The sequence below is a fragment of the Salmo salar genome, chromosome 09, assembly GCF_965601325.2.
Source record: "Salmo salar chromosome 09, fSalSal1, whole genome shotgun sequence".
NCBI lineage: Eukaryota > Metazoa > Chordata > Actinopteri > Salmoniformes > Salmonidae > Salmo > Salmo salar.
In genome coordinates, this window is record NC_138299.1 from 86,285,385 (window position 1) to 86,308,046 (window position 22,662).

The 22,662-nt window shown below is 42.5% G+C and overlaps 2 protein-coding genes across 4 annotated transcripts in view; one reads left to right on the top strand and one right to left on the bottom strand.

Moving 5' to 3' along the window:
- uvssa (UV-stimulated scaffold protein A) overlaps positions 1-14,616 on the top strand; it is a 29,527-nt gene extending 14,911 nt beyond the window's left edge. For all 3 annotated transcript variants that reach the window (XM_014212763.3, XM_014212762.3, XM_014212764.3), the window contains exons 8-14: positions 4,686-4,791; positions 8,423-8,615; positions 8,793-8,933; positions 9,270-9,453; positions 9,640-9,751; positions 13,021-13,210; positions 13,579-14,616. In XM_014212763.3, the coding sequence (XP_014068238.2) occupies positions 4,686-4,791; positions 8,423-8,615; positions 8,793-8,933; positions 9,270-9,453; positions 9,640-9,751; positions 13,021-13,210; positions 13,579-13,672 (1,020 nt within the window). In that variant the 3' untranslated portion in view covers positions 13,673-14,616. The remainder of the gene's footprint in view (positions 1-4,685; positions 4,792-8,422; positions 8,616-8,792; positions 8,934-9,269; positions 9,454-9,639; positions 9,752-13,020; positions 13,211-13,578) is intronic.
- A 1,977-nt stretch (positions 14,617-16,593) lies between these two features.
- nkx1-2b (NK1 homeobox 2b) lies at positions 16,594-21,981 on the bottom strand. The gene is made up of 2 exons (XM_014212765.3): positions 21,021-21,981; positions 16,594-18,021 (listed from the first exon to the last, which is right to left on the bottom strand). The coding sequence occupies exons 1-2, from the start codon at positions 21,460-21,462 to the stop codon at positions 17,300-17,302; spliced, it is 1,164 nt and encodes a 387-aa protein (XP_014068240.1). The 5' UTR covers positions 21,463-21,981; the 3' UTR covers positions 16,594-17,299.
- Between the last annotated feature and the right edge of the window lie 681 nt (positions 21,982-22,662).

The following is a 22,662-nucleotide window of genomic DNA, read 5'->3' on the forward strand; positions in this document are numbered from 1 at the left end:
CTATGAAATAGAGGAAAATATCCTTCATTTCTTCAAATATCATTTCAAAACCATACTGCTCTTTTGCTTTCTTTCTTTCTCTCTCTCTCTCTCTGATATCAGTAATTATGAGTTAATTACTATTTAATCTGAAATTGTTGTAATATTATGGAACAATTAAATTGGTCTTTGTGTCTCATAAGCGCAGGTGTCTGTTGTATTAAGTGCAGGGCGAAGGATGAGCCACTTATTCACCACCATCTAGCTGGCCTCTCTGAGCAACATGTACATTACTGTTGCTCTTCTCTGAGCAACATGTACATTACTGTGGCTCTTCTCTGAGCAACATGTACATTACTGTGGCTCTTCTCTGAGCAACATGTAAATTACTGTGGCTCCTCTCTGAGCAACATGTACATTACTGTGGCTCTTCTCTGAGCAACATGTACATTACTGTGGCTCCTCTCTGAGCAACATGTAAATTACTGTGGCTCTTCTCTGAGCAACATGTACATTACTGTGGCTCTTCTCTGAGCAACATGTACATTACTGTGGCTCCTCTCTGAGCAACATGTACATTACTGTGGCTCCTCTCTGAGCAGCATGTACATTACTGTGGCTCCTCTCTGAGCAGCATGTACATTACTGTGGCTCCTCTCTGAGCAGCATGTACATTACTGTGGCTCCTCTCTGAGCAGCATGTACATTACTGTGGCTCCTCTCTGAGCAGCATGTACATTACTGTGGCTCTTCTCTGAGCAGCATGTACATTACTGTGGCTCTTCTCTGAGCAGCATGTACATTACTGTGGCTCCTCTCTGAGCAGCATGTACATTACTGTCATACCGCTCAGGAAGGAGATGCGTTCTGTCTCCTAGAGATGAACATACTTTGGTGCGAAAAGTGCAAATCAATCCCAGAACAACAGCAAAGGACCGTGTGAAGATGTTGGAGGAAACAGGTACAAAAGTATCTATATCCACAGTAAAACGAGTCCTATATCGACATCGCTCAGCAAGGAAGAAGCCACTGCTCCAAAACCGCCATAAAAAAGCCAGACTACGGTTTGCAACTGCACATGGGGACAAAGATCATACTTTTTGGATAAATATCCTCTGGTCTGATGAAACAAAAATCGAACTGTTTGGCCATAATGACCACCGTTATGTTTGGAGGAAAAAGGGGGAGGCTTACAAGCCGAAGAACACCATCCCAACCGTGAAGCACGGGGGTGGCAGCATCATGTTGTGGGGTGCTTTGCTGCAGGAGATACTGGTGCACTTCACAAAATTTCCCTTTCCTCATGATGCCATCTATTATGTGGATATATTGAAGCAACATCTCAAGACATCAGTCAGGAAGTTAAAGCTTGGTCGCAAATAGGTCTTCCAAATGGACAATGACCCCAAGCATACTTCCAAAGTTGTGGCAAAATGACTTAAGGACAACAATGTCAAGGTATTGGAGTTGCCATCACAAAGCCCTGATCCCAATCATATAGACATTTTGTGGGCAGAACTGAAAAAGCGTGTGCAAGCAAGGAGGCCTACAAACCTGACTCAGTTACACCAGCTCTGTCAGGAGGAATTGGCCAAAATTCACCCAACTTATTGTGGGAGGCTTGTGGAAGGCTACCTGAAACGTTTGACCCAAGTTAAACAATTTAAAGGCAATGCTAGCAAATACTAATTGAGTGTATGTAAACTTCTGACCCACTGGGAATGTGATGAAAGAAATAAAAGCTGAAATAAATCATTCTCTCTGCTATTATTCTGACATTTCACATTCTTAAAGTAAAGTGGTGATCCTGACTGACCTAAGACAGGGAATGTTTACTAGGATTAAATGTCAGGAATTGTGAAAAACTGAGTTTAAATGTACTTGGCTGTATGTAAACTTCCGACTTCAACTGTACATTACTGTGGCTGCTCTCTGAGCAGCATGTACATTACTGTGGCTGCCCTCTGAGCAACATGCACATTACTGTGGCTGCTCTTTGAGCAACATGTACATTACTGTGGCTGCTCTCTGAGCAACATGTACATTACTGTGGCTGCTCTCTGAGCAGCATGTACATTATAGTGGCTGCTCTCTGAGCAGCATGTACATTATAGTGGCTGCTCTCTGAGCAGCATGTACATTACTGTGGCTGCTCTCTGAGCAGCATGTACATTATAGTGGCTGCTCTCTGAGCAGCAGGTACGTTACTGTGGCTGCTCTCTGAGCAGCAGGTACTTTACTGCGGCTCGTCTCCCTGTTGAAAGCGATAACAGGGAGTAATTTAGACCTCATCCAAAGACAGTTTAGACCCTAATCTGCCATATTCAACACCGCTCACATGCGGTAATGAAAAATAAAATGAGAGGGAGAATAAGAGAAATAAAAAGCAAGCTTTGATCTACCTGTACTACTTGACATAAAGGTAATCATGAAAGTAATTAAGCTGAATAAATGGAAAGGCGTGCGTGAAACCGTAGCTCATACGTGGCGTGCCCTAGACAAACCAAGGACATGAGAATTATGGGTAATATTTTATGAAAATGACCCCTATATTTAAATGGCATTCTGTTATGCGTTGTAGCGCAAGGAATGGTTAACTACCTTTTTGAGTAAATTAAAAGGCATAAATTCTGTTTAGCGGCGATGCGGGCTTCGCTTCATTCCCCAGGCAGAGCAGAACAGAACAGCCTCCCTTAGTGAGGGGAGGAGGAGGAGAGAAAAAAGCCTTGGGTTGCTTTTCACTTTTCATAAATTCCCCTGCTCGGATTCTATACCCCAAAAATAATTTGCGGCCAAGGCAGCTCATTGTTATTCCGCCATGATTGATGGTGGTCATTTACTCTCCTGGGGAGTTAAGTGCCCCTGTCATTCCTGAAGAGCGTAATTGGGAGGTTCCACAGGTCAGCGCCGGTGACAGTTTTCTCTTTTGATTAGTGTTAGAGTGATAGCAAAACGTACAGGCTGGGTGATAGATGAGCATGTGCAGGTAGAGGCTCCAGGCAGAGGAGAGGAGGAGACCACCTCCCCTCCTGTCCTGAACCATGCACACCACCTTCTTTGTTCTCAGCAGCATCTTCTAACAGACAGACAGACAGACAGGGGCCATGGACACGGTGGCCACTCATCTATACCAGCATCAGTTTAGTTTCATCCAACTCATGCCCTGTTGTCTGAGAAGTGGGACGTAATAAATAGTCAAGTGCACAGCCTGAGTAATCAGACTTGGGGGGTTTATTTGGTAGTGATTATGGCTGGAAGCCTAATACCTAGGCCGGTGGTTACCACCTAGTCCTCTCAGCTCTTGTTGAGTAGATCTCCCGAAAGCGATTGTGTTGAGGAAATACAGCTGGCTGGCTCAGAGGTGAGAGCCCTCCATATCGCTTGGTGACCCGGACTTTCTCTGACTAGCCTGTCTCGGGTTCCTTATCAGCTCCACACACAGACACCTCTCCCACACCTGTGAATCAGGGCCACAGTACACTTATCGCTCCATCTGTTGGACAGCCTATTGCTTCCAACAGTTTTATTTCCTCTTCTTTCAGGAATAAAGAATAGGCTGAGATTCGGGTATTAGGTGAGTGGATTGGCCAGAACAGAGAGGTGCTTATGTGCAAACTGGGGAAGGGGGGATAGTTGAGCAAATGTATCTAAAAGTTAACAACAGCCTTTAGATACCTTTACAACTAATACATGTTGTCTTTTCAGATCATTTGTAAACTTTTAAGTTGTCTGTTTGAAAAACACTACCATAGTCAATCATATTGTATCAATTACAGTTACTGGTGAGAAATAACTAAGTTGCCTCCTGGAGAAACTCTATGTAAATCTCCCTCTCTGTCTCCCTTAACCTCAATGACAAAATTAACTAAACAAGCGCTGTTATACGCACTGACAATTAGATGGCACAGTGGTCAAATAAACCACTACGTCAAAAGGAAGCGGAAAAAAATTGGATGTGGTCAAGTGGAAATTCCATTAAGGCTTTGAATTAAAATGTGAAGACGTCCCACGTTACTGCCGAGTTAGCCGTTCGGGGCGCTGTAAATCTTGTGAACACCCTGAGGGCCGTGGGGGATACCATTTGAGTGATAATCAGCAACCGGGGAACTGCTGATGAGGTCCTAATTCCTCTGTAACCTGTCTGCAAACAAACACAGAGACAGCAGGGAGGAGAGGGGGTAGGGGACTTGAGGAAGACTGGGAGAGAAGAGTCTCTGTTTACTTCTAGTGATGCAGGGGCATGGAGAATACGGACGGTGCTGTTTGATTATTGTGGTCTTAGGAAGAGGCCTAGTTTTATGTTAGGCAAGTAAGGATAGTCTTTCTCATGTATTGTTAGATTATAATAAAATGTCTAACTAGCTACATTGCTAATGTATTACCATTTAGTAGTTTATTTTATGTTTAACCTTTATTTAACTAGGCTAGTCAGTTAAGAACAAATTCTTATTTACAATGACGGCCTACACCGGCCAAACCCGGACGACGCTGGGACAATTGTATGCCGCCCTATGGGACTCCCAATCACGGCCGATTGTGATACAGCCTGGATTCGAACCAGGGTGTCTGTAGTGACACACTAGATGCAGTGCCTTAGACCGCTGCGCCACTCGGGAGCCCGAATGGTGAAGCGGTCCTTTCCATAGTCAGTCAACTATGTTGATCTGACCCTGTACTTACAAAGACACCCTCTTCCCATCCACTAGATGAAAGCGCCGGAGGGCAGCGATGACGACGATGATGACTTTGAAGAGGTTCCGGAGAAGGAGGGTTTTGAACCCCACATTCCAGACCATCTACGGGAGGAGTACGGTGAGTTTGCTCAGCTGCAGAGGACCAGGGGAAGGTACATACACAACAGGGTCACAGCCATACAAACAGCATCTGAGAAGAGCATAATGAAGAGTAATCCCAGTAAGCTCTCACCCTCGCCTCAGGATATCACCACACACACATCACATGCTATTGATTGGATTTGTTCAGATAAACATGAGGAAGGTGCCAAAGAATGCCTCTAAAAGCTGGTTTGTTTGTAGAGTGATTGTTTAAAGCCCAACGTGTGCAGTGTTGGTGAAGGTCGTAGGTTAGGACTCAGGCACGTTCCTGGCTGGTTTTAACTTCAGATGTTCAAAAGTACTTCAGCATTGTACTCAATTATCCAGACTGCTCACCAATGGTAAGTAACATAATTGCTCATTTACCTGTGCTAAATCCCCTTATATGATTTATGACCAATGTTCTATAAAATGTATTCCATCGCTGACAGCAAACCGGTTTGTTCCAGTTCTATAGCCAGAAGTTCATTTTCCCTGTCTGTGTAATTGCTAATGGCCTCAATATTGATATATGGTTGCAAGGCTGTAACAAAACGTGCCATGCACAGAGGTCAGAGGTTGTCTGTAATGCTAGTGGATTATAACAGCCTTGTCTCCAACTGACACTATGTCATAATAGTTGACAAAGGGGCAATCTGCAATTGCTACATCCATTTTTTTTACTTTCAAATTAGTTATATACACCAATTGATTCTTGAAGAATATAACTTAAAAATGCCTCATGCTTAGTTCAATTGTCATACTCCATCAGAACCCAAAATATAAGTTGGTTGTCTTTTTTTGTAAGCAATGCAAACACGGTATAGCCTCAAAACATGGTTAAAACTGTAATTTTGTTCTCAGGGATGGTCAGTCCTCGCATCCGAAGCTCTGTCTATGAATTTGAGTGGTTACTTTTTTCCAGCTCCATCCCTGTTTACCAAAACAGAGGCAGGGCTGACCGCTTTGTTGTTGTTTGAACTGAAGATTTCTCCTTTTATACCTGCTGGCTAAAGAAGTTCAAATTGAATATTTTCTGGACATTGTGATCAAAGACAGCTTGTTTCAATATACATTGTGTGCTCAGATTCAGCCTTAAGGTAACCTTGTGGTTGGAGCGTTGTGCCAGTAACCGAAAGGTTGCTAGATCGAATCCCCGAGCTGACAAGGTAAAAATCTGTCATTCTGCCCTGAACAAGGCAGTTAACCCACTGTTCCTAGGCCATCATTGTAAATAAGAAACTCATAACTGACTTTCCTAGTTAAATAAAAATAAATTCATGTTTTAGGTTCACATTTCATTTTCCACCTAATTCCTCATCACATTTTCAAACAAAACTGACCATGTCACTTTAATTAGATTTGTTATCTGATTAGCCCTAAAACAGTCCTCCTTGTGTGTTGTCCAGTGGCTTGATTGGTTTATTTAATGTTCTTAAAGTGAATAGGAACCAGCCTACAAAGTCTGTAGCATGGCCGGGCAGGCTACTTTGATGAGTGATCTATGAAGGGATCTGTGGAAGCCATGGAAAATTAACAATGCAATGCTGTTAATGAGCTCCTATTAGCCCAGTGCTGTAATTTACAACATCCACCTAGCCTCAGTCTCTGTAGGTGGTGGGGGGGGGGGGGGGGTAGACCACAGGGAGTGGGAAGGGAGAGAGCATGCTCCCTAGTCTCTATAGGGGGGTTAGACCACGGGGAGGGAGTGGGAAGGGAGGGAGCGGGTAGGGAGGGAGCATGCTCCCTAGTCTCTGTAGGGGGGTTAGACCACAGGGAGTGGGAAGGGAGAGAGCATGCTTCCTAGCACAGCCAGGCTGAGGTGAACTCACACACACACACACACATACACTCACAAGATTCTTTGTGACTTACATAAGGGATATTTCCTCATTAAATTGGAAGCAGTCCTCCTGGGGGTAAATAATTATGATTTGGTCCCAGAATGAATCTGGCAACGTAGTGTTTTTAGTGGTACTAAATGTGATGTATTTAGTACCCGTGTTTTGACTGGATCTCTATTGATTTTGGCTTGAGGACTTTAACGGCACGTTGTAGATGTTTCTCCTGGCTGCTTTAGATGTTTTCTCAGATACCTCAGGGATTTGGTACAAATGAAGCCAGTCCAATGGAACAAGTCAAAATACAAGATTCAGTTTTAGGACAAAAATAATAATATTTGTAGCCCTGGTGCAATCAACAGTAAAAAATACAAATAAATAAAAGGTAGCCTACTCTTTTAGAAAAAAATATTTTAAGAAAGTAAAAATACAGAGAACATTTTTGTGAATATGCACTGTTTTTTCGTTTTAACTTATCGGACCAATCTATCAAATACGTCAACCCGTTTCTCAGAAAACAACTCTAATTTTCCTGTAGAAACCAAGCTTTGATCCAAAGAGAGAGAACGAGCTTGGCCTTTCCCTTTCTTTCTCTCTCAGTCCTCTTTCTCTCTCACTCCTCTTTTTTCTCCATTCTCTCCACTGCTCTTTTATCTATCCCTTTATCCCAGCAGTCCTGTCAGGACGTTATCTCTTTCTCAAATTTACATTTTAATTACAAGGCCTGCTGAACTCAGGAAAATCAATATAGCCACCATTGGCAGCCCAGCGCCGTGTCTCCCTGCTGCTAGACCTCTCTATGTACTATTATTGATTTATCTCTTTAACACCTGCAACTTTATTGCTTCAGACAAATAGCTACCATTTTGGTCAATTTGAACAGAAAAAGAAAGGATTTGGTAGTATTTCACAATTCCTCAGATGGGTTCTTTGCACAGAATGATGCAGTAAGTCAGAGCGATGGAGGACTCTTGGATTAACCCAGGGATAGGCCTACGTCATGCAGGGAATGGGCTCTGATGAGGAAGAAGACTTGTGCCTCTGACCAACATTACATTTTCTTTTATTGTCCTTTTCCCCCTTTTTCTTGTTGGGGGGAATTGTTTAGGTGTATTATTTTCACAAATACATTTGTGTCATTAATAATGTTTATTAATTCCAAAGGATTTTCTAATGTATCTGGTCTGTTACTAGGAGAGGAGATGAAGATGAGGTTAGATGCTTGCATGTGTAGCTGTAAGGTAACTCCACTCCCACTCTGCGAGGTAACAACTGTTCTTTAAACATTTTTTATTTATTTGTTTTAATAAGTTTAAGTTGTCCCGGGATGGGGCTGGGGCAGGTGCGGCTTAGAGCAGAGCTGTGATCTCTCTTCCAGCTTTAAGCTCAGTCTGACCCTCATAGAGCCCCTCTACAGCCCCTCTCTGCCCACCCAGGAGGTAACACACAGCGGCAGAGCAACTCCTCCACTCCTCCCTGCCCTGGCCTTCACTTCATAACTGGGTTAAAATCACCTACAGCAGGGTGGGCAACATCTCCAGGCTTCAGGGCCAGATGGGGATTTAGACATTCAGCGGAGGGCAGGTGTGTTTAAGAGGAGAGTCGTATGTTTTCCAAGAGGCTAGGAAAATAAATAGCTGTCCCACAAGACTCTATCTGAGCTGAGCAGTGAGCACACAGCACTAAAGCAGTAGAATGTGCTTGATAAATCCGTACATATAACAAGTATTTGGAAGTTCTTGATGTAATATGTAACGTATGGACACACTACTCTGCTGGTCATTCCAGGTTTAGAGCCGTCTACCTCTGTGGCCAGTAAGAAGCCGGTGCAGCCTCAAGTGAAGTGTCCTGCAACAGGAGCCTCTCACACCCTCTCCAGACCCAGGAAGAGAGCCACTGACGAGGAGCAGGACCCCACCTGTGCAGCCGCCACACTCCGCCTCTTCAAGCAGCGCCTCCTACCCCAGCCACCTAGCACCAGGTGACCCCTCCCTGCTTCACTTCATAGCTCTAGATGTTTATTGCACTGTTCTGTTTCAACTCCATTGTGTCGTTCCACATGAATTGGGACGGCTACTTTGGAAATATGTCTGTCTCGACCAAAGAGAAGAACCACAGCCTCAACGACTTGTTACTGCTGTTTTCCATCTCTCTCTAGCTCTGCAGCAGGAGGTCATGTGGACCCCACATACCAGGCTAGTGACCCCAGTGAGGAGAGGGACAAAGCTCCAGTCATCCCCTTCGGTCTGGACCTCTACTACTGGGGAGAGGAGCAACCCACTGCAGGAAAAATCATCAAGTACATACAGACTGACAACTTCCTCCATGACTAGCATGTTTTATTGAGTATACGTTGAAATGGAACTAGTGCACAGAACTGAACTTTTCACTAAGTTTTCATTGGTGTTGATATGGCCACTAGAGAGCACTATTGTATGTTCAGAGTCACTGCAAAGCTGTTATTAGAGATAAACAGTGTTATGAGTTCTGAAAAGAGACTCTCCCATAATACTTCTGACTAAATTCTCAGCTAATAGCTATATAGCTATAACATTGCTACAGATTGATATTATCAAAGAGCAGGTCGGTGTACATGGACAGTTCTTCACACCCCTCCCTTTATCCTGGTGTCCAGGAATAGCTCCCAGCACCAGTTCTGGGTTCCCAACGAGGTAGAGGAAGAGGTGGAGAATAAGGAGCTGGCTGCCCAGATGAAGTCCAGGTACATCACGTTCGCTGGCCGCTTCCAGCCCGTCAAGCACAGGTGCAAAACCCCCATGCCCAACGGAGCCCTCTGTGAACGCCAGGACCGAGTCAAGGTGAGCGTTTAAGTTTTTGGTGAAAGTATTACAACTGTCATTGTAATTTCTATTTTTGTATATATTCTACTGGTAATAAGTTTAGATACCAGTAAGTGAGGCTTTGCAGTTAGGCAGAATTAGAGTGAAAGTGACGTGTAGAGGATCGTTGTTGATGAGGCCAGGAATGTTGTCTGATTCCGATAGTGTCCTTTCCATGGGCCGATCATCCCACGAGACGAGCTGGGAAAACCCACCAACCCAGAGGACTCTGTGCGGCTGGAGAAAGAGGAGTGGAAACGTAGAGAGGACCAGCCTGGTGAGGGACATAAGACACTTCAATTCCAAAAACCTACAACTGACAAAACCCTTTGTATAATTATCTAGCTCACAGCAGACACAGTAATGGAAGTAATATGCTAAAAGAAATCTGATGGCGTTGATAGGTTCCTTTTCATAAAGGTCTTACCAATATCTGCCCTGTGCAGTGGCAGCTCTCTCTGGTCTAGTTTGTGGTAAAGAAGGAGAGATAATGGAAACACTTCCTGCTTCTGACTCCTCCCCCAGAACTCTCCATCAGTCCCAGGCTCCCTCAAAACTGTCCATCACTCCCAGGCTCCCTCAAAACTGTCCATCACTCCCAGGCTCCTTCAAAACTGTCCATCAGTCCCAGCCTCCCTCAGAACTGTTTATCACTCCCATCCCATCACACAAAGGACAGGAGCAAGATGACACCAGAGTCAGGGAGCCAAGGGTTCTTCCACAGCACGGGGATGAGGGCCTTTTTAGTTCAGGAAAAGATGAACTGATGGAATCACAGTCATCATCAATACCCCTGATAATGGACTGCTGTTTCTGGCTCTGGGCTCTCTCTTTCTCTCTCCTGGAGGCAGCACTAAAAGCCAATTAAGGGTGTGTTGGCTGCTGCCAGCGGGGCGTCGGATGTGCTTTCTCTGCCTGCAGTCACTTGTTAACAAACAGGTATCGGGGCCAGCTGACTCGGGCGGCCGCTGGCCACTGGCTTGTGAAATAGCATCTTTTGTAACTAACTACACTATCGATCCCCCACTCCATCAGCGCTGTAGACTCATCCAGACGCTGCCACACATTTTGTCTCTGGCTCTATGGCCACAGTGGCTCAGCACAGCAGCATGCCGGCCCGCCAGGCCACCCGCCAGGCCACCCGCCAGGCCACCCGCCAGGCCTCCCGCCAGGCCACCCGCCAGGCCACCCGCCAGGCCACCCGCCAGGCCACCCGCCAGGCCACCCACACCAGCTCTATAAGGACCTGCAGAGGTCCATCAATCCTCTCTGCCTGCCTGGTCACTCCACTCACTCTCATAGGGCACTATTGATTTTTACTCTTAACGCCCTCAAATAGTTTCTTAGTGTGGCCCCACACACTCATAGGTGGTATTTTAGATTCTATATGAAGTAACTGATGTCAGGTTCTCTGACTGTTGTCAGGCAGAAAGAGAGAGAGACCCTGGCTTGTAGACATTGCAGCACTTTTATCTTTCGATGCCAATTCTATCCTAAATATTAACTCCATTGTCAAACCATTTCATACTCTCAAAATAGGTTTGGTCAGGCTGTGATAGATGATCAAGTTAACGCTGTTAAAATTGCATGTCTTCGATGTCTGAGAGAAACAGTTACGGTTCATGATCAGTCTTTGACACATTAAGGTATAAGTAGATTTTAATTAGAGTTCCCAATTATAGTCATGACAATTAGTTAATTTGCTATGTGGCTCACGATGGCTCACCCTGAATTTGGTAATAAAGTTAGCCAGAATATTTGATTAATAATACTCCAGGCTTGTATTGAGGAGTTATTTCAACACAGTTATTATAGCAGCTAAACCCCTAGGTTATTCCCCTGAAATTACATTTACATCAGAGAAATCATTCAAAAAGCACAGTCTCAAAAAGTGTATGTTTATTTTTGGATACAGCAGAGTTCGTAGGCACAGGCCAGGACTGCTCCCGAGGCTCTGTCTGTGTAGAGTGTCAGTCCAGGCTCCCGAGGCTCTGTCTGTGTGGAGTGTCAGTCCAGGCTCCCGAGGCTCTGTCTGTGTGGAGTGTCAATCCAGGCTCCCAGCTGTCTGTGTGGAGTGTCAGTCCAGGCTCCCGAGGCTCTGTCTGTGTGGAGTGTCAATCCAGGCTCCCAGCTGTCTGTGTGGAGTGTCAGTCCAGGCTCCCAGCTGTCTGTGTGGAGTGTCAGTCCAGGCTCCCAGCTGTCTGTGTGGAGTGTCAGTCCAGGCTCCCAGCTGTCTGTGTGGAGTGTCAGTCCAGGCTCCCAGCTGTCTGTGTGGAGTGTCAGTCCAGGCTCCCAGCTGTCTGTGTGGAGTGTCAGTCCAGGCTCCCAGCTGTCTGTGTGGAGTGTCAGTCCAGGCTCCCGAGGCTCTGTCTGTGTGGAGTGTCAGTCCAGGCTCCCGAGGCTCTGTCTGTGTGGAGTGTCAGTCCAGGCTCCCGAGGCTCTGTCTGTGTGGAGTGTCAGTCCAGGCTCCCGAGACTCTGTCTGTGTGGATTGTCAGTCCAGGCTTCCAAGGCTCTGTCTGTGTGGAGTGTCAGTCCAGGCTCCCAGCTGCCTGTGTGGCGTGTGTATGGAGTGTCTGTGGTGGGTGGACGGCCACAGCTGGAGTGAACGCGAGGCTGTTGACAGAGAAAAGGCCCCTGCTGCAGGGACTTCAGACAGCTTAACTTAATAAGGGCTCTCTCTCTCCTTCTCTCATCCTGGGGATAGGAATGAAAGCACACAAAAGGCAGGACTTAACCACAGAGGGATCACAGGGCTCATGTAATAGGGGGCTTTCACCATCCCCACCCGACCCTGCCTGCCACCCCAGGGGAGACGAACACCCCCCACTCCAAATTAATTTGTAACTAAAATTGGTGCCCATGTCGCTCTCAGGGGTGATTGAGGAGAGCCCTAACGCTGGACCCAAAATACCAAACATTTTTTCAATTATTTTCTCGTTTGTTGTCGTTATGAGGCTGAGTTGATGGTGCAGTTAACCTATTCCATCAAGGTCAGACGTAGCTTTGGAGCGGGCCATCACAGCCATGATTAATCCCCCATACCATCACCATCCTCCTGTAGGACCTTGGAACAGATACTGGTCTGTCTGGGCCCTGGGCTGGCAGTATGTCTCTGACTCGGTCTCTTAAAGCCTCATCAGGTCTTCAACACTGTGTTGTCTGTAGGAGTCATTTTAACTTTGTCCTTTATTTAAAACCATAATCCAGTGTTTGGTTGTCTTTTCAATTTGTCCTGTATTTGAATGTTTGGACATGCTCGTCTTCTGGTCCATCCAAGTGTTGGGAGTAAATGGATGTTCATGTTTAGGTCTACCGTGTGTGATTGGATGTCTGCTGCTACACACCATGTTTAGGTCTGAGTGTCTACCGTGTGTGATTGGGAAAGGGGGATACCTAGTTGTACAACTGAATGTATTCAACTGAAATGTGTCTTCCGCATTTAATCCAACCCCTCTGAATCTGAGTGTCTACCGTGTGTGATTGGATGTCTGCAGACTACACACCATGTTTAGGTCTGGTAATGTAAGTATATTTGGTTGTTTAGACTGGCGGGACCCTGAGCTGATGAGGGACATAGAGCTTGCCACTGGGGAGGACCTGGGGTCCTCCAAAACCTTTGGGAAGGGCAAGAAAGGCAAGGGGAAGGACAAGAAGAAGAAGTACCCCAACCTCAGTGATCTGAAGAAGGGTGTTAACACTTCACGCTCCAGACTAGGGAAGAAGGTTTTCAACCCGTAAGTACTGCAACAAGTGGCTGTCTCTTGTGTTTAACTTAGAGGAAGTATTACCCACAACACAAGTCATCTCCAACACAATGGATACATGACCTTGCACTCACTAGACGTTGGGTGTTTAATAGACGATAGATGTATTATTTAAAAATATATACTGTAACCTTGTCGCGCTTGGCTTAATCGTCCCATGTGTAACTATTTACTTGTCCGTCTACTGTATAGTTTCAAATTCCCAATGTGTATTTGAGAGAATGAATGATTATTCAAACCTCACCTTAACATTTACTGTAGGATAACTGGTGTTCATGATGGGACGTAACCATTATTAAACACCAGTAATTCTAAACCTTTCCTACTTTATTTTTCAGGAGCTCCATGAGGCGAGTGACAGACGTCATGAATAAAATGGACAAATTGAAACACGCAAAGTTTGCAAACCAATTTAATTATGCACTGAATTAACAGGAAGTTGAGGAGGCCAGTGGATTTATAATCCTCATGTACTGTACTGGTAGAAATGACTATGGAGACTTCTACTACATTCACATCTCATGTCCATGTAACAACATCATGTTGAATTGCGTCACATTTATGCTTTCTATTTTGTAAAAAAAAAAAAAAAAAGCCTATGTTTTTAGGAAATAATTTGTCAAGTAATGTTATTTATTAATTTATGTTTAACATAAGGGAAAATGTACTGCCAATCTTTGTCACCAGTTAGCTATTTACACTTAATGTAGTCCCCCCTTTGGATTTTCTATGGCAGAACTCTTTTTACAGCTTTTTGCACTGTAACTATTTTTCCAATATCTCTTTTGTAATTATCACAACCATTGAGTGCTTAATGTATCAATGCTATTATGTGGAAGTGGTAACCCAATTTTTAACCGTTGTGACAGGCAGCTTTTAACAAATGTTGCTCTTGACTCCCATACAGTTCTGTGTCTGAGTTTGAAAGCACTGTAGGGGCTTATAGAAACTTCTATAGGTTGCCAATAGCTGCCCTGCATCGGACCTCTCTGGACTGGTAGAGAAAGCCAGCCTGTGAATCAATATGAATAATTTAATATTCACCTGAAAAAAATATCTTCCTTTTTTATATAATATGTTTTCTCTGTTGTGTAGTATGATGATAGTGAATGTGCTTGTGTTGGATTAGTGAATGTTGATTGCAAGGAGGGATATCTTCAGGCCCTGTTGTTGGCTGTTTTGGTTCAGCCAGGCACCAATTGGGCAGGTCTGGTGGGAGGCATTAAAAAGTGAATGTTGAGCTTTGATTGCATCAGGGTACTGTCTACTAGTCATTTGGGAGCACATTAAACTAATTGTTTGCACATAAGCTGTCGTTCTTTAGTATTGAAATGTATTTAACATTCCTGGGATAAAAATGTAACTCATTCAATCCACGGTGCCAGCTGCTCAAATATTATTTGAAGAGCCCCAATTGCCCCTTTTTTTCTATTTGGGCCTGTCACGCCGAATTTGCGGTGCATTATTGTTTACATAACATCTGAAAATCTACTTTATAAAAATGTTTAAAAATAAGAATTCCCTACATCACTGGAAAGTTGCCCAGGGATTCAACATGCGGTTGGAATGTCATTTTTAATGACCGAGCAAGTGTCTGCTTGAGTCATGCATTTAAAAACAAGAATTTCCTGGTAAAAAAAATCATAATAATAACCTACAAATTCATAGATATTGTTTTACTCTTTTAGATGTTTTGTTTAGCTTATGTTCACTAATATATCTATGCTAATTGTCATATTATTAAATAAAATAACTGATAGCAATATCCTCTCGTTAATATTATTTAAGATGATAATTACACTATTGCCTATGAAACAATTCAAACGAAAGTAAGATTATTTTTTCTGCACAAATGTCGCGCAGTGCGCTGTCCACTGCAATGGGAAATACAAATGAATTTAATGATTTGACTGCAAAACGTGTCGAATATAATATTTACATAACCTTTTAAAAAGGACATTTTGTCCAACATAATGCTCCAAGACTCGGACTTAATGAAAACAGCTGGCAGATAACAAGAAATACCCTTCATTTAGCTATGCTACTTTCTGCAACGGTCGGGTATGTGCGTCCCAATTTCAATGCACCCCATGCACTAAATAATTCCGCAATCTGTACATTTGTTTAGACTTTCTACAAAGGCTACTAAGTCGTTGCGTGCTTTTGCGTTTGGCCATACCTGCATGTGAAACTCTAGAACGATTCCAGGATCGCGTTCCATCATGGCTGGCATGTGCCATTTCATCACCATTTTGGAGAGCTGGTTAGGGACAGAGGACAGACTATTCCTATTTGAAGCGAAGGTCTAAAATAATATAAATAAATGCGGTATCCGTGTCACTTTTGTCCTCACAAATTCGACCAAACTATACTTTCAAATATTGTAGAATAGACCTAACTTGCATCGATAGCGCAAAAGTTTCGCCATTGCGGCTGGAATGTCATATTTTTTTGTGACGGAGCGAGTGTCTGCTTGAATCATGCATTTCAAAACAAGGGCTTGTAAGTAAGCATTTCACCGTAAGGTCTACCTGTTGTATTCGGTGGATGTGACAAATACAATTTGATTGACTGGATAGTTTTTGCACTTTTAAAGTAGCCCTAGGCCTATTCAAATGCACCTCCTTATCCCAGACGGCAAAAACATTTGAAAAAGTTGCTGAAATACAATGTATTTTGTTAGGCATCTAATAATTAATTCGTTCAAATATTCCATAGCCTAAATTGTGTTTTACGCACAAGCACATTAGGCTGTAGGGAATTTGGCATGATGTTCTTACACAATGTTTTAAAGTCAAAACCCTTAGAAAGGGTATGTCCGAGAAGACAGTCTGGCCTATAATGTTGTGAAACAAGTTGGCGTTTAAATTACCAGTGATTGTTTTTCCTCATCAATAATCGATTTATGGAGCCGTTGTCAAATTTTTTATAAATAATTCCCCAAATCAATAAATCGAAGTAGAGACATGCTGAATAAAATTGTAGACCTAAACACCATAGGCATATGCAACGGGTACAATAGCCAATAACCGACAATTTATAGGTAATTGAATTAATTTAATAAAAGTTATGCTATAGATATTAGCCATGGCTGATCCATCAATAGGCCTATGGGCTATGTATTTGTCAAAAACTCATACGTTTTTTCCGCTCAAGAGTGTTATAGATAAAGTTATAAAGTTGTAGCTTTTTTGTTCGAAGAAAATGCAACTTAGGTCCTAATAACATCGGTTGCCCCAAAAAATTATAAGTGGAGTTAACCATTTCATTAAAAAAGGGTGATAAGACAGTCTTCAGTTCCAAAATGTCCTTTAATTTGGTGGAAAGGGGAGAGAAAAAAATCGACTAAGAAAGAAGATTTAATCTATTTAATATTCGTATTAAAGTAGCTTATTCGTTAGTAAATGGTAGCCTATTGTTTTATTTTACTTTGTCTTATACTATAAAAGACGAGTCCAGATGAAATGAGCATTCATTAGAGCCAAATATTCTCAGGTAGATTAACTATAGGCCTATATAATGAATGAATAGGGAAAACTTATATGAAAATAATCATATTAAACTTTCACAGTTTAGTTACACAGTAATTACAATATGTCAAGCCATTCCAGATCTAAATGAACGATATTTATATACATCATGTAGGCCTATTTTTTTCAACTCTAATATGTATGAACTGCATTCAAAATTAAAAGCTAGACATATATTTGTCAACATCTGTATGTACATTTTGACCCCGAGTATTCACATACTATCAAAATGAAATCAAAAGTCAAATACAACAATATCTTCTTTCCTTGGTAAAGGTTGGTTTTCTTCGAACACTTGTCCTTGACGAAACAACATGAAATGTTCAGAGTTCTTCCCATCTACAGCATCAAGTGCATTTAAGAAGTCTTTAGTTAAGGGCATGTCTTTAGTTCTCTAAAACCATACGTTTAATATGGTTATTAAATTCATATCTCATTGGAGTCAATTATTTTGATAATATCGGTGAATTTTAGACGCCTCCGAAAACATGATGTTTGGGCGCAAAACTCTATAAGTATCTCCATATCTTTACAGGTGGGAAGTGTAAAACGCAGGCGCTCCGTAAGTCTGAGATCCTAACATGAAAGGTGACAGTACCGCATGACTTGGCAGAAAGGGTAATTGGGTTGTGCAGACTAGCCCGCCTGGTCCGTGACCTGGGTAGCCCGTGTGCATTGACAGATGGCTCATGGGAGGAGACGAGCTGAGTGGACTCAGGCTCCCTAGTCCATTGCTCTGGCCGTTCTGGCCCCCGCCCGTCGGGGCGCTGGTATCTGCGCCAGGGTTTTGTTTCTTCCACTTGGTCCGTCGGTTCTGGAACCAGATTTTGACTTGAGTTTCAGTCAAACTGAGTGACAGTGCCAAATTGAGCCTCTCACACACAGAGAGGTATCGGGTGGACTTGAATTTGTTCTCCAATGCAACAAGTTGTTCGTAAGTGAATGCTGTCCGGGCCCTTCGGGGCTTACCCGACTTTGAATCGGAGCCAGAACGCTTTCTCTTCGGCTTTCCTTGATTACTTTGTCCATTCGACCCTGACTGTTGAGTTTGCTGTCCGCCAGGACTGCTTGGGCTCTTGCCCGCCTGGTCGTCGTCATCATGGTGTCCCAGTTCCCCCTCCGCGTTTCCAGTTAGGGCGCTGCTGCTCTCCTCACTACACACGTCATCCTGCATCTCGCTGTCAGAGTGGGAGCCTCTTTTGAAATCATTCTCGCATTCGTCGGATCTGTAGGCACACATGAACCCCTCCTCTAGAAAGAAAAAAAGACACATGCCATTGAGTAATTTCAAAATAAGAATCACATTAAGTCCAAGTCAATTAGACTGACAATATTCAATAACTTGACAGAGACTATATTGACTAGCCTAATTAACATAGGATTTGCTCAAGAAAATATGAAGTGCTGAAAAATAATGCCAGCTAATGGATAAACTTTATCCTTTCACCTTCCTAAAAAGTGATTGATGGAGGTGTACTGTTGTTTTTATCTCCATGTTGTGTATTTATGTAGCCGAGCCTAATACCGCGTCAATAGCGTTAGTATTTATTACAGTTGGCCTAAACAATACGCTGCGTAAAAATGGAAAAGGACACAAACAACGTAATTCATGTTAACAATTTTATGTTAGGCTAACAATGAAATAGTGAAAAGTGCTTTTGATATAGTCTACTTTCAGGTACCTTTAAGAAAAATACTTGAGGAAGCTTAATTATTTAGGAAAATATGTCATATAATTTAGTAGGCCATATATGCTAAATATTCTAACATTAAATAGATATTCAAAATCCATTTATGTTATTGTGGAGTGGGTAACAGGTGCGCTATCTCGCTTTATTAGCTGGGTGCTCTGCCATATGTAAGCTATACAAATATAGAGAGTCGCACACTTATATATATATAAACTCCCAGTAATTTATTGGGTAAAAACATGTGACAATGACTTCCAATGAAATCCCAAGTTCAAGAACATTGGTAAAAGGCGGAATTACACTTTTTTTAGTTGGGACACAACACGTCACCTCAGGCTAATGCGTTTCGGCAGTTATGCCTTGATCAGAGCATCAAGAGACGTGCCAAAGCCATTGTTTTTATGCAAGTGCCTACGGGATAATTAGCCTATAATTGCCCACGCCTGTGTGAGGGCGGTTTGCATAGTGGTATTCAAAACATTAGTCAACAAACAATTGTTACAATATATAGGCCTTTACAAATACAAATATCCAAATGCACAGATCAGCAGAATTAATTCGACAAATAGCTTTTAAGTATCATGACGACATGTAGAAAATTTGAGATATTTTGGCGTTACTTCCTACAGCACAATAAAGCCTGCAAAAATAGATGCTTTGTGGTCTAAAAAATAGACATCTGGATAGAACGATTGTGATTGAATGAAGGAAAATATAGCCTACATACCAATGACAGCGCAGCCATATAGTCTACAAGTATGGCCTGAATGATAAATGATCGTTTAGACCTCGAGGATGCATGGTATTTCATCTATCACGCCATTTACATAAGGCCTAAATTGTTCAATAGATATTGTTTGTCAAACCTTTAAGGTTTGTTTGGTTTCATTTTAAGAGATGCAAGTTAAATAAACTAAGTCAATTATTTTCAGGAGTACCCCACAACATTCAAATGCAGGCCACTTTTACGCACAAGCAAAATCTTATGACAAAACAGTGCAATATGAACATAAAATAAAACGAATATTTGCATCAGCCTACTTACTTTTGAACTATTTAATCAATACTCATACATTTCATGGGATTCATTTTCCCATCAAGATCTGCGCATCTTTAGCATTGTCTGTTGGCACAATTTTGTACATTTGCTAAAGCCTGTTTGTGTGATCGTCTACGGTTGGCTTTTACGTTTAAGCTATAGCCTATGTCCCTGTTGAAAAGGGTTTTAATGTTAATATTAGCAGCATAAACAATATCTCACTAATCCACATCATGTCTTCATGTTAAATCATTTTTATATAATATTAAGACCCATGTTTTTTTTTGTCAGTTGGTTTGCTAAGTATGTCTGTTTTTTAACCAGGTAGTACATAACAAATCACCCGGACAACGTGATAACCGCAGTGTCCTCTCCTCTGACTAGGTTGGGTTATATTTAAATGAATAGCCATTAATGTGGTTACAGGCCTATCTAATTAATAAAATAATTGTTCTCTTTTTTTTCGTTGAAAAATGACAGTGGGGGTGATGTGTTTATCTTATAGTGGCAGAGACAATCTTAATCGTGTGTCTTCTTTCTGGGATCAATATCTACCCTAATAAGTATAATAGGTTTTAATCGTGTAATTATCCGAATTTTGACCCTATAATTTAGTTGTTGAAGGAGTCAGGCAAGCTGCCTGAAAGAGATATACTCAATTCGATAATAGGATATCGACCTAGCCGCGTTCTGCATGCCACTCTGGGGCGATTTTCGCCATTATCCTGCTGCATCTTTAACCTCGCAAAGCACCTTAAATTCAACGTAATCGAAGGGTTTTAATTGTTTTTTCTTTAGTTGTTATTAGCCTTTTTCTCTGGGGTAGCCTTGGGGACTAGGTGCATGGATGGAATATTTCATATGCATTACATGTCCTGTAACCTTTACCTCAGATATGATCATATTTATTTATGAGTTAAAACTTATTTGAGCGAAAAAAGCGTTCCAGAATATAGAATACAAAGTTAGATGTGAAAAATACAAACTGAGGAACTCCTGGATCTGAAACAACTTGCCAGCCCCTCTAGCTTCAAATACATAGGCTAACCCAGCATTTCCCAAACTCTGTCCTCGGGACCCCAAGGGGTGCACGTTTTGTTTTTTTGCCCTAACATTTCACCGCTGATTCGATTATCAAAGCTTGATGATTATTTGATTATTTGAATCAGCTGTGTAGTGCTAGAGCAAAAAAACTAAACTTTACTCCTTGGGGTCCCGAGGACAGAGTTCGGGAAACCCTTGGCTACCCTATAAGGAAAACACTCAAGTTCTCTGTCTCGTTATGATCGACACAAATGGGCTTAACGTGGTTTTACAAGAATGTCACATATGTCAGTAGGCCAATTGAGCAACTTTCTAAGCCATCTGTGTAGCCAACAAGAGCCAAATGTAGGCTACCTAAGATGTCTATTTCAAATCGGATTTTTCAGAGATATGCATAGGCCTACAGCATAACAACAACACTGTCAGAAAATACAATACAAATATACAAAAAACTAAAGATACAAAAATAAACTTACTTAGTCCTGTAGATTTTTGACATGTGTCATAGTCGTCTGCATAACACTTCTGCTCTACATCATGATTCGAGTCATCACCTCCACGGTTCTCTGTCCCGAAGGCGAATTCGCTGCCTGTCCGGTTAGGATTTGGCTTTTTGCTCGTAAATTTATTTGGGTCCAAAATGTCCAAAACCGAAAATGAAGTGGTCCGGTGAAGCATTGGCATTGCTACCGGAGCCGGCTCTTGACGTGGAGAATTGTTTCGACTGTCCGCTTGCAGTATGTCTCTACCCCCGGGGCAGGAAAACACCGACAGTGCGTTGGCAGAGAGCCGCTTCTCGCCGTGATTGTCCATGCTTTCCGGAGCGGCCACGACGATCACAGCTGTTTGGGCAGTCACACCGGACGCCGGCGGAGCAGCAACGGAGACGTCTCCCACCTGAACCTTTTCCCTGTTCATGACTTCCCTATCAGAGCTTTAGCACCAAGACAATCAACTTAAGCTTCGCTTACAACCGAAGAAGACATACTAGCGCATGCAATTTGAGAAAAGTAGGCTATAATGTCTGGTGCAATATTCCTGCACAGCTTGCGTTGTCAGACCCCCTCTACAGCTGCACTACTCTGGTCTTTGTTACTCACGGCTGACAGCTAGGAGGTGATGGTTCACTGTTGGATGTTGGTCTCCCTTGCTCAACTCCTTTTTTGGGTTTGAACCATCCCCTCAGGACCCTCCAACGTTTATGTCATGCACGCACACCTCGCTCTCGCGCCACCTCCCACCCTCGTTCAGTCGTAGCCAAAACTTAGACACAAGCTACGCCTTATTTATGCATTCATATTCAACTGTGGGTTGTAATTGGCTACAAATGAATCCCATGGCTCTAATAGCCTATTATCTCCGTCTGCGCGCGCGAGGGGTAACAGTGGCGCACTGAGAGTGAGGGATGATATGGTTCCTGATATACTCAATTTCATCTGAACTCCTGAACTGCATGGAAAGGCTCTAAATAGGCTTATTTTGATTTCCTCCCTCGCTTATATGGGCCACTTTGAGGTTGTGAGAATTATTGTTTTAATAAATATTTCCAAGATCATAAGGCCATGATCTAACTTTTCCCCCGTATTGAGTGATCCAATGCAAGTTAAGGTTTTCAATGTGAAATCGGTAAAAATCAACGTCTAGTGAAGGTTATTATTATTATTATTATTATTAGGCTTATTGTTATTAGGGGATTATTGTTAGATGAGAAAGTTCAGATGAGAAAGATTCGTTATCTTTAATGCAAATTAAAGGGCACTTTCCAAAACTCAATTATGCATTGAATAAACTCTGTAATAGCCCTTTCAGTGAAATATTGATTTCTAATCTGAGATGTCATTATTATGCCAGAACAATAATGGGCCTAGACCAACGAATTGGATTTTGATTTAAAACACTACGTGTTTATTCTAATCTTGAACTTAATATTCCATTTACTTTCATTGTATGCACTCCTTAAACAGTAGCCTATATTATGACAGACTTTCTCGTAAAGAGAAAAAAGAAAAAGAAGTGTGCCAAGCCTAACAAAATTGGATTTCCTTCGTCTGGGGGCTGATGACACATACAAGGTCAGTTTCTTTGCAATTACCGCGGGCAATGATCCTTTGGAAAGTA